We start from the raw sequence: 14870 nt of genomic DNA on the forward strand, positions 1-14870 counted from the left end.
ATCTAAAATCTTTGAACACTTACATACAGAAGTTCAAATTCAAGATGGAGTCACTCAGAGCAGTGATTGCGAACCTGGAAGAAGGGGACTACATGGTATCTCTGGACATCAAGGATGCTTACCTTCATGTCCCAATTTACCCTTCTCACCAAGAGTACCTCAGGTTTGTGGTACAGAACGGTCACTATCGGTTTCAGACGCTGCCGTTTGGATGGTCCACGGCACCCCGGGTCTTTACCAAGGTAATGGCCGAAATGATGATACTCCTTTGAAGGAAGGGCGTTTTAGTTATCCCTTACTTGGACGATCTCCTGATAAGGGTAAGATCCAGAGAACAGTTGGAGGTCGGTGTAGCACTATCTCAGGTAGTGTTGCGGCAGCACGGTTGGATTCTCAATATTCCAAAATCGCAGCTGGTTCCGACGACTCGTCTTCTGTTCCTAGGGATGATCCTGGACACAGTCCAGAAAAAGGTGTTTCTCCCGGAGGAGAAAGCCAGGGAGTTATCCGAGCTAGTCAGGAACCTCCTAAAACCGAGCCAAGTCTCAGTGCATCAATGCACAAGGGTTCTGGGAAAAATGGTGGCTTCCTACGAAGCAATCCCATTCGGCAGATTCCACGCAAGAACTTTCCAGTGGGACCTGCTGGACAAATGGTCCGGGTCGCATCTTCAGATGCATCAGCGGATAACCCTGTCACCAAGGACAAGGGTGTCCCTCCTGTGGTGGTTGCAGAGTGCTCATCTTCTAGAGGGCCGCAGATTCGGCATTCAGGACTGGGTCCTGGTGACCACGGATGCCAGCCTGCGAGGCTGGGGAGCAGTCACACAGGGAAGGAATTTCCAGGGCTTATGGTCAAGCCTGGAGACATCACTTCACATAAATATTCTGAAGCTAAGGGCCATTTACAATGCTCTAAGCTTAGCAAGACCTCTGCTTCAAGGTCAGCCGGTGTTGATCCAGTCGGACAACATCACGACAGTCACCCACGTAAACAGACAGGGTGGCACAAGAAGCAGGAGGGCAATGGCAGAAGCTGCAAGGATTCTTCGCTGGGCGGAAAATCATGTGATAGCACTGTCAGCAGTATTCATTCCGGGAGTGGACAACTGGGAAGCAGACTTCCTCAGCAGACACGACCTCCACCCGGGAGAGTGGGGACTTCACCCAGAAGTCTTCCACATGATTATAAACCGTTGGGAAAAACTCGACAGGTATTGCGCCAGGTCAAGGGACCCTCAGGCAATAGCTGTAGACGCTCTGGTAACACCGTGGGTGTACCGGTCGGTGTATGTGTTCCATCCTCTGCCTCTCATACCCAAGGTAATGAGAATTATAAGATGGAGAGGAGTAAGCACTATATTCGTGGCTCCGGATTAGCCAAGAAGGACTTGGTAACCGGAACTTCAAGAGATGCTCACGGAGGATCCGTGGCCTCTACCTCTAAGAAGGGACCCTGTCTGTTCCAAGACTTACCGTGGCTGCGTTTGACGGCATGGCGGTTGAACGCCGGATCCTGAAGGAAAAAGGCATTCCGGATGAAGTCATCCCTATCCTGATCAAGGCCAGGAAGGATGTAACCGCAAAACATTATCACCGCATTTGGCGAAAATATGTTGCGTGGTGCGAGGCCAGTAAGGCCCGACGGAGGAATTTCAACTGGGTCGATTCCTACATTTCCTGCAAACAGGAGTGTCTATGGGCCTGAAATTGGGGTCCATTAAGGTTCAAATTTCGGCCCTGTCAATTTTCTTCCAAAAAGAACTAGCTTCAGTCCCTGAAGTTCAGACGTTTGTAAAAGGGGTACTGTATATACAGCTTCCTTTTGTGCCTCCAGTGGCACCTTGGGATCTCAATGTAGTTTTTGGGTTCCAAAAGTCACATTGGTTTGAACCACTTAAATCTGTGGAGTTAAAATATCTCACATGGAAAGTGGTCATGCTGTTGGCCCTGGCCTGGGCCAGGCGCGTGTCAGAATTGGCGGCTTTATCCTGTAAAAGCCCTTATCTGATTTTCCATTCGGACAGGGCGGAATTGAGGACTCGTCCTCAGTTTCTCCCTAAGGTGGTTTCAGCGTTTCACCTGAACCAACCTATTGTGGTGCCTGCGGCTACTAGGGACTTGGAGGACTCCAAGTTGCTAGACGTTGTCAGGGCCCTGAAAATATATGTTTCCAGGACGGCTGGAGTCAGAAAATCTGACTCGCTGTTTATCCTGTATGCACCCAACAAGCTGGGTGCTCCTGCTTCTAAGCAGACTATTGTTCGTTGGATTTGTAGTACAATTCAGCTTGCACATTCTGTGGCAGGCCTGCCACAGCCAAAAATCTGTAAATGCCCACTCCACAAGGAAGGTGGGCTCATCTTGGGCGGCTGCCCGAGGGGTCTCGGCTTTACAACTTTGCCGAGCAGCTACTTGGTCAGGAGCAAATACGTTTGTAAAATTCTACAAATTTGATACCCTGGCTGAGGAGGACCTGGAGTTCTCTCATTTGGTGCTGCAGAGTCATCCGCACTCTCCCGCCCGTTTGGGAGCTTTGGTATAATCCCCATGGTCCTTACGGAGTCCCCAGCATCCACTAGGACGTCAGAGAAAATAAGAATTTACTTACCGATAATTCTATTTCTCGTAGTCCGTAGTGGATGCTGGGCGCCCATCCCAAGTGCGGATTGTCTGCAATACTGGTACATAGTTATTGTTACCAAAAATCGGGTTATTGCTGTAGTGAGCCATCTTTTCTAGAGGCTCCTCTGTTATCATGCTGTTAACTGGGTTTAGATCACAAGTTATACGGTGTGATTGGTGTGGCTGGTATGAGTCTTACCCGGGATTCAAAATCCTTCCTTATTGTGTACGCTCGTCCGGGCACAGTATCCTAACTGAGGCTTGGAGGAGGGTCATAGGGGGAGGAGCCAGTGCACACCAGGTAGTCCTAAAGCTTTACTTTTGTGCCCAGTCTCCTGCGGAGCCGCTATTCCCCATGGTCCTTACGGAGTCCCCAGCATCCACTACGGACTACGAGAAATAGAATTATCGGTAAGTAAATTCTTATTTTTTTTACTGTTGACCTTTTGACCCTGTCGATCTAATGCATGTCGAACGTATGGGGTCAGCTTTCTGACTATCTGTCTAATTACTGTAGATCTTCTATACCTTACCCAGTTCTATAAACCAAACAGATTTTTTTTCTATGCGATATACTTGGAGGATATACACCAATAAGAATTTATTCAATTACAGTATGAATAACCTGTTAGGTAGTATTGAGAGACTTCAAGATATATACTGTTATGTAATACGGCACATGTGTCTTCTATATGTTTGTACTTCGTTAGTAGAAAATGCTGGATCGGACCTTGTACCCAACCCAGGACCTTACAAGATGCAGAGAAGAAAGAAAGCCGAAACTGTGGCGCAATCCCAGGAAAAGAAGTCTGAGGAGATATCTGTAAATATAAAACCGGACAAAGGTGAGTCTGAAGACACTGGGCCTGAGTCAGAGATGTAGACATATGCGGTCACAGCTGTGATTCTGTACGCAGCAGCTGTGCGAATATATGCTAATTTCGCAGCCACTGGGTTTTGTATTGAGACTTCCACTGGTTGGCATCGGAGATCTGCCACTTGTGTACAAAGACATCGTGTTCACATTGGTCAGTAATTGATCTTCTGAGTAACCTTATGGTTGAGCTCCATGCTTGCAGGAAGTAAGACGCTGGAGCCATGTGTACGACATACAGGATCGCAGTCACAAGCTGCGACACGCTCTCATGGCAGTGGTGATACAGCTGCTTTTGAGTTGCCACTGACCTGTTCCCTCCCACAAATGCACCCTCCTGTCAACCACTTGGTAAATACATCCTTACTGTGATTTCCATCACTAGACCATCGCAGCACATGCACAGCGCAACTTAGATGCATGCGCTGTGGCAAGAAATCGCTCCAGAACATTGACATTACGTCCATCTCTGAATCAGTCCTACTGTTAGATAATGACATTAATATGGAGCAATTAGTTCTTGGAGATGTGAGGTTGAGGTGTTCATTTTCCTCCGCACCTCTGTGGTGGGGAGTTTGACTGGGGCGGTACACCTGTCAAACCGTAACGCAGGTGTCCTAAGGCGAGCTCAGGGAGGACAGAAACTTCCCGTGGAGCAGAAGGGCAAACTGTGGAGTATCTGAGGCACAATTAGCAATGTTAGTGTCTACGAGATGCCGACATTCCGATTGTTTCCTCGGCTTTCTTGGTGGACATTGAAGAGAATTGAATTTCTCCCTAAAATACATTGCAGACAGAGCTCGATTTAAAATTCTGGGGTCTCAAGGACTTTAGACTATGGGCCGATAAAGAGCATCATTTGGGACACAGGGATTAGCTTTTATTTGCAAGCCTTTTTGGCATGCACATGAAAAGTGGGCATGGTTCCCCCCCACACACACCTTACAGGGTACACTGTCTGTAGTAGCTTAAGTAGTTGGGAAAGTCGAGCAAATGATTCAGCATTGTTCCGAAATAGACTTGGCTACTTGCAGTAATAAAAGCTACTTGTTCTGTAAGAGTAGCTGCTCTGTCCCATGCACACATTGGGCCCGCTTCAGATCCGGTGTTTCACACTGCCCCATGTCGCAAAGTACCATTGTTCATTACTTGCGCATGTGCAGTACCGGTCCTACGTCGTTGGAAGCAAAATGGCTGCAGACTGTCAAGTGATTGACAGTCTGCAGCCATGTAGTGGTGGGGAGGGGACGGCAATGGCCTTGTTTTCCCAAAAAAGAGGCTTGTCGCCTCCGTTTTGGGGAAGTGCCATGACCAGGATCTCCATCTTCCAACGGAGATTTCCTCTCCTCTTGGTAGGAGGCCGATTGAGTTCCAGGTGATCCGATCACAAATGCATGCAGGAGGCGTCTACTTATTCCAGATGCCTCCTGTTGCTTACCATATCTGTGCATCACGGCTGCTTCCAAGTAAGTAGCCGCAATGCACAATGCTACCACATATGAATCAGGCCCAGTGTGTTTAAAGTACAGTAATCAGCCAGTGTCAAAAATGTAAATGTGTTAAAGGGCTTTTCAACTTGTATAATACATTTTGAGATAATAAAGCGTGTTATCACTAAGTATTTTGATTTTCTCTTACGTCCTAGAGGATGCTGGGTTACACATTAGTACTATGGGGTATAGAGGGTCCACTAGGAGCCACTGGCACTTTAAGAGTTTGAGAGTGTGTGCTGGCTCCTCCCTCTATGCCCCTCCTTCCAGACTCAGTTTAGAAAATGTGCCCGGAGGAGCCGGTCACAGCTAGGGGAGCTCTCCAGAGTTTCTCTAGTAAAAGTTCTTTTTTAGCGTTTATTATTTTACAGGGAGGCTGCTGGCAACAGCATCCCTGCTTTGTGGGACTAAGGGGGGGGGAGTAGTGTCCGCCCTGCGGGGTCTGAGCCACTATCTCCGCTGACAGGACAATGAGCTCCTGAGGGGATCGAATGTTCGCCACCACAGGGTATCACTCACCCCAGCAGCATGCTGCCACCCCCTTACAGAGCTGAAGATCAGTGGCGAGTGAGTCACCGACCCCCCTAGCAAGCGGGGAGCCGGTGTGAAGATGGCAGCAGGGTAGGGAGCGCAGTACTAACTGCGCTCAGGGGCTCAGCGGTACATGGTGCAGCGCTGTGATGGGCGCCCTGAGCCAGCGCCTACACCCTACACTGTCCAACAAGCCTGTCAGGGTCCCAGGATCGCTGCCAGCACAATTCATCAGGCCAGTATAAACTACAGGAGAGCGGGAAGCAGCGCCATGAAAGGGGGAGGAGCTTCTTCTCACAGCGGACCCAGCAGCGTTCAGCGCCATTTTCCTGCCTGCAGAAGCGCTGACAGGGAGAGCTGTCCCTCCAAGTCAACTCCAGCTATCTTGTACGGTACCAGGGGGTTGTAGAAGGGAGGGGGAGAGGGAGGGGGAGGCTGTGTAAAGTCTGTGTAGCCTATTAAGGTACACAGACAGCGCTGGTAGTGTCATTAGTTCTACCTTAAAAAGCGCTGTGTGTGGGTTGGCGCCAATCTCTGTGTCTCTCTGTGGCATGCCTGGGGGGGGGGGGGAAACTGTGTCTGACATTTCCGTGTGTGTGTGTGGGTGTTTACTATCTCACATAGCCATATCTAGGGACTCTGTGTCATATTCTGCAGATTATGTTTCCTCTCAGGAGGGATCCATTCCATGTACACAGGATTGTAATGCTTTGTCTCAGATCCCCATTGTTGAAGCTAATACTGAGACTGAAACTCAGGTGTTGAGGAAGTCTATGGCAGTTTGGTCAGGCTCTGTCCCTATTCCTGCAAAATCTCCTAGCATGTTCCCACAGAAACGTGTACTTGCCCAAATCATGCAAGATGACACGGTTACCGATTCTGATACTGCAGACGGTGATGGTAAGGTGCTGAGGGGGACCGCATCCCTTGCTAAGGGGGTGCAGCTCATGATTGAGGATACAATGGATAGTAGTGACATTGAATTGTTTTTACGTAACATACAGGATTCTGCGGGGTTCATGGTGGAATCCATGAAGGACCTGGGGACGCTGACTGCACGGATATCTTCTATGTCTGTCTCAGCCAGCAGGGGACTTTGGCTACGCCAATGGTCTGCAGATGCGGAATCCAGGAGAAGTGTGGAGAACCTACCCTACACAGGTCAGGCTCTAATTGGGGAAGCGTTGGATGTGTGGATTTCCACGGCAACCGCGGGTAAGTCACCTTTCCTTCCCTCTGCTACACCTTCTATGAAGAATCCATTTTCTTCAGCTGTGCCGCAGTCCTTTCGGACTGCTAACGTAAAAATGTCCAAGCTTCCTACCACTTTCTTTAGAAGTGGTCGGGCAAAATCCAAAAAAGCCTGCACCCGCAGGCTCCCAGGACCAGAGACCTGCTTCTGGTCTCTCAAAATCCTCAGCATAACGGTGGACCGGGTTGGTGGGTGCGAGACTCAGACGATTTAGACACGTCTGGGTGTCGTCCGGCCTGGATCCCTGGGTACAGGATATTGTGTCCCAGGGGTACAGACAGGAGTTTCATGAACTCCCGCCTCACCGGTTCTTCAAATCAGGCTTGCCAGCTTTGCTGACAGACAAGGCTATCCTACAGGAAGCCATCCTAAAATTGGAAACAAGGGTTATTATTCAAAGTTTTTAGTGGTACCGAAACCGGATGGTTTGGTCAGACCAGTTTTGAATTTGAAATCGTTGAACCCTTACCTGAGGGTGTTCAAATTCAAAATGGAGTCTGTCAGAGCAGTGATTTCAGGTCTGTAGCAGGGAGAATTTCTGGTATAAAAAACAAAAATACCTCCCAGCGCTAATGGTCAAGTGAAATATCCACTCACATCACCAATTCTTAGGTAATCTTTACCAATAATTATACAAATACAGGCCGGAATATGTAAGTATAAAGTTTATTAATAGAATTAAAATATGATCATCTATTCAAAAAGACAAAAATAATGAATAAAAAGTGATTCCTAATACCGGTATACTATAACATGGACATAACATACATACATACATATAACATATATAGGCTGGTGATAAGCTTTATAGTGACAAAGTCACTTTCCTCGCCTTTTGAGTTTTAACTCCAAGAGGTATACAGATGCTATTTCAGCACTATATTCAATGGCTGATAATTTGTATTAAAAAGTCTCCTTCAAATGTGAAAACTACTTATAAAAAGTCCATCCTTCTAATGGGCCACTTGAATTATAGTCCAAAGATGATCTCTATAAACTGTAGCTTTATATCCAATGTGAGACTTACTGTGTCCTTCTTATAGCTGGAAGCATAAAAGTTCATCAGGATGCATAAAAACGAGTCAGAAGGTGCACTCAGGCTACAGTTTATAGAGATCATCTTTGGACTATAATTCAAGTGGCCCATTAGAAGGATGGACTTTTTATAAGTAGTTTTCACATTTGAAGGAGACTTTTTAATACAAATTATCAGCCATTGAATATAGTGCTGAAATAGCATCTGTATACCTCTTGGAGTTAAAACTCAAAAGGCGAGGAAAGTGACTTTGTCACTATAAAGCTTATCACCAGCCTATATATGTTATATGTATGTTATGTCCATGTTATAGTATACCGGTATTAGGAATCACTTTTTATTCATTATTTTTGTCTTTTTGGCTTTTTGAATAGATGATCATATTTTAATTCTATTAATAAACTTTATACTTACATATTCCGGCCTGTATTTGTATAATTATTGGTAAAGATTACCTAAGAATTGGTGATGTGAGTGGATATTTCACTTGACCATTAGCGCTGGGAGGTATTTTTGTTTTTTGTTCAGTTATATTGAGAGGAAAGTGGAATCCTCTTACTCCTCCATAAGCAGCTTATCAGATCAAGTGAAGCAAGAAGCGCAGTCCTCAGTCCTGTTTTATCTGTAGAATTTCTGGTATCCCTGGGTTTCAAGGATGCGTACCTCCACATTCCGATTTGGCTGACGCACCAGGCTTATCTCAGATTTGCACTGTTGGACAGTCACTATCAATTTCAGGCACTGCCATTCGACCCCTCCACAGAACCGAGGGTGTTCACCAAGGTGATGGTGGAGATGATGGACAAGTGGTCGGGATCCCATCTACACATGCATCAGAATATGAATAAGTCTGTCACCGAAAGCAAGGATTTCACTCCTCTGGTGGCTGCAATTACTTCACCTTCTGGAGGGCCGCAGGTTTGGGATTCAGGACTGGATCCTTCTAACCACGGATGCGAGTCTCCGGGGCTGGGGCGCAGTCACTCAGGGGGTAACCTTCCAAGGAAGGTGGTCAAGCCTGGAATCCAGCCTTCCATAAACATTCTGGAACTAAGAGCCATCTACAACGGTCTTCTCCAAGCAGCCCATCTTCTGCGAGATCGAGCCATTCAGGTGCAGTCGGACAATGTAACGACGGTAGCTTACATAAACCGACAGGGCGGAACGAAGAGCAGAATTATTAACAAGAATTATTCTCTGGGCAGAAAAACACGCGTTGGCGATTTCAGCAATCTTCATTCTGGGAGTAGATAACTGGGAAGCGGACTTCCTCAGCAGACACTATCTCCATCCGGGAGAGTGGGGACTCCATCCGGAGGTGTTCGCGGAGGTAACAGATCTTTGGGGTGTACCTCAAATAGACATGATGGCCTCTCGTCTCAACAAGAAGCTTCGGCGGTATTGTTCCAGGTCGAGGGATCCGCAAACCGTGGCGGTGTACGCCTTAGTGACTCCGTGGGTGTTCCAGTCGGTGTACGTGTTTCCTCCACTTCCACTCATTCCCAGAGTTCTAAAACTCATAAGGAGAACAAGAGTTCAGGCAATCCTCATTGCTCCAGACTGGCCAAGAAGGGCTTGGTACGCGGTTCTTCTGGATCTACTGCTGGAAGAGCCGAGGCCTCTTCCTCTTCGGGAGGACCTGCTGCAGCAGGGGTCGTTCGCTTATCAAGACTTGCCGCGGCTACGTTTGACGGCATGGAGGTTGAACGCCGGATATTAGCTCGGAAGGGCACTCCGAACAAGGTTATTTCTACCCTGATACAGGATAGGAAAGGAGTAACGTCTAAACATTACCATCATATTTGGAAAAAATATGTATCTTGGTGTGAGTCCAAGAAGTTTCCTACGGTGGAGTTCAACTGGGACATTTTCTCCTCTTCCTGCAAGCAGGTGTGGATATGGGCCTGAGGTTGGGATCCGTAAAGGTCCAGATTTCGTCCCTATCCGTTTTCTTTCAGAAACAGTTGGCTTCCCTCCCTGAGGTTCAGACTTTTCTGAAAGGGGTTCTGTACATCCAGCCTCCCTTTGTGCTGCCTAGGGCGCCCTGGGATCTTAACGTGGTGTTATAGTTCCTCCAATCGGATTGGTTCGAGCCTCTACCGGAGGTTGAGGTCAAATTTCTCACGTGGAAGGCTGTCACTTTGTTGGCCTTAGCTTCTACTAGACGTGTGTCGGAGTTGGGGGCTTTGTCTTGTAAGAGCTCTTACTTGATCTTCCATGAAGATAGAGCTGAGCTCCGGACACGTCAGCAGTTCCTTCCGAAGGTTGTGTCGGCATTTCATATCAACCAACCTATCGTGGTGCCAGTTGCTACTGACTCCTCAATTTCATCAAAGTCCTTGGATGTTGTAAGGGCTCTGAAAATCTATGTGACGAGGACTGCTCGTGACAGAAAATCGGACTCTCTGTTTGTCCTGTATGATCCCAAGAAACTTGGGTGTCCTGCTTCTAAGCAGACGATCTCTCGCTGGATCAGTTTCAGCATGCGTATTCTACGGCAGGATTGCCGTGTCCTACATCTGTTAAGGCCCACTCTACTCGTAAGGTGGGTTCTTCCTGGGCAGCTGCCCGGGGTGTCTCGGCTTTACAGCTTTGCCGAGCGGCTACTTGGTCTGGGTCGAACACGTTTGCAAGGTTCTACAAGTTCGATACTTTGGCCGCTGAGGACCTGAAGTTTGGTCAATCAGTTCTGCAGGAGCCTTTGCGCTCTCCCTCCCATTCTGGGAGCTTTAGTACATCCCCATGGTACTTATGTGGACCCCAGCATCCTCTAGGACGTAAGAGAAAATAGGATTTTAATTACCTACTGGTAAATCCTTTTCTCGTAGTCCGTAGAGGATGCTGGGCGGCCGCCCAGCGCTTCGTGATCCTGCATGTGGTTACTTAGTTCAGTACTGCTTAGTTCTTGGTTAAGTACTGTTTTGTTACTTGGTAAGTAATATTGCTCAGCCGTTACTGCTGTTTCAAGCTAGTTAGCTTGGTTTGCCTTGTGTGTGAGCTGGTGTGAATCTCGCCACTATCTGTGTAAAATCCTGTTCTCGAAGTTGTCCGTCTCCTCGGGCACAGTTTCTAGACTGAGTCTGGTAGGAGGGGCATAGAGGGAGGAGCCAACCCACACTCTCAAACTCTTAAAGTGCCAGTGGCTCCTAGTGGACCCGTCTATACCCCATGGTACTAATGTGGACCCCAGCATCCTCTACGGACTACGAGAAAAGGATTTACCGGTAGGTAATTAAAATCCTATTTACCTACTGCATTTTCCAACTCTGTGTTGTCACCTTAATTTAATCAAGTGCATTATATTATTTTGTATGATAAGGTAGCTTGAGGTGGCTCTGCTGTCCCTCTCCTTTAGTGTATAGATACTGTAACTGTACAGTAATAGAAGATTCAGCAAATATACCCATCACTTTCACATTGCAAGCGAGAGGGACGTCAACAGCGGGAGGGACGGGCCGCAGTTCCTGCACACAAAATACGTGTCGACTGCCATGTTACACTCACAGGTCCACTCCAACCATGTTAGATCACTTTGGACGTGCGCTGACAGCTCGAATGTGGAATTACAAGTACACTGTCCACTATCATAGTGTATGCACAGAGCTGTTATCCCTGGCACACGCAGGTTTACTTCTGGCACCCTTGGCTTTAGAGGGACAACATATGATTTAGTTTTGTTTGTGTATCCTCTCTTTCACCTTGTCTGGCAATAATTGTCAGCATGCCCGGTTACTTTAGTGTCCTGTCTGGATTCATCTGCCTACTCCTTCCACCACCGTCATTAACCCCTCCCTGCCAGTAAGTATGGAAATAAAGAAACACTGGACATGTTTTACAAGTTTTGTAGTTGCATGCAGTTAATGGGTGGTCTTCAGTTTGCCGGCGGCCGGCCTCCCGACGACCAGCATACCGGCGCCGGAATACCGACCGCCGGCATACCGTCAGCTTTTCTCCCTCTTGGGGGTCCACACCCAACCCCCCCCCCCCCCGGAGGGAGAATACATAGCGTAGCGCGACACCGTTCCCTCAGCATGGCGAGTGCAGCGAGCCCGCAAGGGGCTCATTTGCGCTCAACCAGCTGTCGGTATGCCGGCGGTCAGGATTCCGGCGCTGGTATGCTGGCTGCCGGGAGCCCAACCGCTGGCATAACATACTACACCCGCAGTTAATGCCACTGTGTGTTTTGTAGAGCAATGCAAATTTAATAGAAAAACATTTGTGTTTAACACACAGTAGATATGTCAGAGGAAAGATAATTCTCTTAAACACCTTGTATACTGAATTTGATTTAAAATATTTTTTTTAAGTTTCAGTATTCACAAGTTGGTCAGAAACTACAATAAAATAAGTAACTTATGTTGTCTATAGATCAGGACAATCTTTAGGTCTACTGGCAGCTTATGAAGAAGCAAAAAAACCTGCTTCCTTCCAACCTCTCACAAGTCCAATTAAGTAGCTTCACTGCTATAAGTGTGTTATAAGTGTGTGTTCAGCACCAACAAATCCAACTTCTATTTCTCATACGTCCGAGAGGATGCTGGGGACTACATCAAGACCATGGGGTATAGACGGGATCTGCAGGAGACGTGGGCACTCTAAAGACTTTTCATTGGGTGTGAACTGGCTCCTCCCTCTATGCCCCTCCTCCAGACCTCAGTTTTAGAAATATGCCCAGGTCGACTGGATGCACTCTGAGGAGCTCTACTGAGTTTCTCTGAAAAGACTTATGTTAGGTTTTTTATTTTCAGGGAGATCTGCTGGCATCAGACTCCCTGCTTCGTGGGACTGAGGGGGCAGAAGTAGGAACCAACTTCCTAAAGAGTTTCATGGCTCTGCTTCTGGCTGACAGGACACCATTAGCTCCTGAAGGGAACTGAACGCTAGCCGTGCCTAGATGCTCACTCCCACAGCACGCCGTCAACCCCTCACAGAGCCAGAAGTCAGAAGACAGGTGAGTGTTAGAAGACAGATCTTCAATCAAGAAAGTGATGGCTAAAGGTACCGCGCGGCTGGCGGGAGCGCAGCGCGCCATGTTGCCGACACATACACTGGCACTGCAGGGCGCGGGGGGGGGGGGGGGTGCCCGGGGCAGCATGAAACCTATAGTAACTGGCATATATAAGGGGCATAAGTTGCTGAGGCACAGTCCTGCCCCCACCAGTATAAAAAATTACCTCATAAAAGCTGAGGAGAAACACACCATTGAAGAGTGGAGCTTCCTCCTCAGTCAGCCAGCACACTGCTCAGCGCAATCTTCTCTCCTCAGGCTGCAGAGACAACGCTGGTCCTCCTCCACTACTGAACAAGTATTATAGTGCAAAACAGGGGGGGGGGGGGGGAGCCACAGTGAATTTGGTGATATATAACTGTGTGATTAACATTAGAAAAGCGCTGAATGTCAGTGGGCATTTTGTGTTCACAGACATTGTGTTACTGGTGCTGGGTTGTGAGCTGGCAAATCCCATCTGTGTCCCTCTGACAGATTTTACTGTGGGTCTGTCCCCCTATAAGTCCCGGAGTGTCTGTGGTGTGGTTCTGCACGTGTGTGACATGTCTGTGGCAGGGAACTCTGTGGGACACAGAGGTGTAATATGACACCAAGAGCCTGACTGGGTGAAAGGTTACATGAATCATATCAGTAAGAGGTTGGACTGAATCTCATACAGAAAATGAAAATAATCTGTTGAAGATGTGATTTTTAATAGTTCTGCCTTTCATCCACAGGGACCTTTCTGGGTCACATACAAATTTGCACAAGTAGTACAAACTGATACCGACACGGACTCTGATTCTTGTGTCGACACTAGTGATTCCAGGGGAATAGGTCCTAAGTTAGCAAAAAAGAATTCAAACATGTTTTAGCTATAAAGGAGGTGTTAGAAGTTACGAAGCCCCCTCTTTTACCACAAGGAGAGGGTTTACTTTAGTAAAGAAGTAATGTAATTTTCCCTCCACCTCAGGTCTGATTTAACCTGAAAAGAAATTTCAGATTCCCAAAAGGAATTCAGGCAGCTTACCTTTTTCCAAAAAAGGTGTGAGTCACCCCGCATTTTAGACAGGGCCCTGTCATAAAAGAGAAAAGGTGTTTCTCCCTGCGCCTGGAATGGCTTTACTTAAGGAGCAAGTGAGTGAGGTGATTTATTGATGTGGCCAATGGGACACTACTCAGGCCTACCATTGTCTGTGAGTGGGTGAGTAGTGCTATTGAAAAGTGGTCAGAAAACTTGTCATTAGACATTGACACAATAGATGGAGACGAGATACTCCTAACGTTGGGTCATATCAAAGACGCTGCTGCGTACGTACTAGAATCCATGAAATATATTGGTTTCTTGGGATCAAGAACAGCTACCATGGCAGTATCGGCTTGGAGGGCGTTGTGGATTCGCCAGTGGAATGCTGATTTAGATTCCAAAATAAAATATGGAGGCTCTCCCGTATAAAGGTGAGGCCTTGTTTGGTGATGGGCTGGATGCGTTAGACTCTGCGGCTACCGCAGGTAAGTCGACATTCTTGCCTTATGCTCCTACACTGGTGAAAAAGACACATCACTCTCACATACAGTCCTTTTGGCCCAACAAATACAAAAAGGCCAAAGGTCTCCCCTTTTTTTGCAGGTAGGGGAAGGGGAAAATGAAAGAAATCCGCAGCGTCTCCCGGATCGCAGGAGCAGAAGTCCACCCCTGCTTCTGCCAAATCTGCAGCATAACGTTGGGGCTCCCTTGCGGGAGTCCGCTCGGGTGGGAGCACGTCTGAAACTTTTCAGCCAAATCTGGATTCAATCTGGCCTGGACCAATGGGTCTTACAAATAATTGTCCATGGTTACAAACTAGAGTTTCAAGACGTCCCCCCATGCCGATTTTTCAAATCGACCTTGCCAGCTTCTCTTCCGGGAAGAGAGGCAGTAACAACGGCAATTCAAAAATTATGTCAGGATCATGTCATTGTCCTGGTACCCTTGGCACAGTAAGGAGAAGGTTTTTTTATTCAAGCCTCTTCGTAGTTCCGAAGCCGAACAGCTCGGTCAGACCGATTTTAAACCTGAAAATCTGAATCTCTACC

General features: G+C 47.5%; 1 protein-coding gene across 7 annotated transcripts in view; it reads left to right on the forward strand.

Annotated features, from left to right (window-relative positions):
• Nucleotides 1-14870, forward strand: part of LOC134958144 (probable endonuclease 4) — a 149841-nt gene that overhangs the window by 83608 nt on the left and 51363 nt on the right. For 5 of the 7 annotated variants that reach the window (XM_063940536.1, XM_063940533.1, XM_063940535.1 and 2 more), the window contains one exon: nt 3335-3469. In XM_063940536.1, the coding sequence (XP_063796606.1) occupies nt 3335-3469 (135 nt within the window). The remainder of the gene's footprint in view (nt 1-3334; nt 3470-14870) is intronic. The other 2 variants (XM_063940534.1, XM_063940538.1) reach the window with 1 other exon arrangement.

The sequence above is a fragment of the Pseudophryne corroboree genome, chromosome 9 (genome assembly GCF_028390025.1).
Source record: "Pseudophryne corroboree isolate aPseCor3 chromosome 9, aPseCor3.hap2, whole genome shotgun sequence".
Lineage (NCBI taxonomy): Eukaryota > Metazoa > Chordata > Amphibia > Anura > Myobatrachidae > Pseudophryne > Pseudophryne corroboree.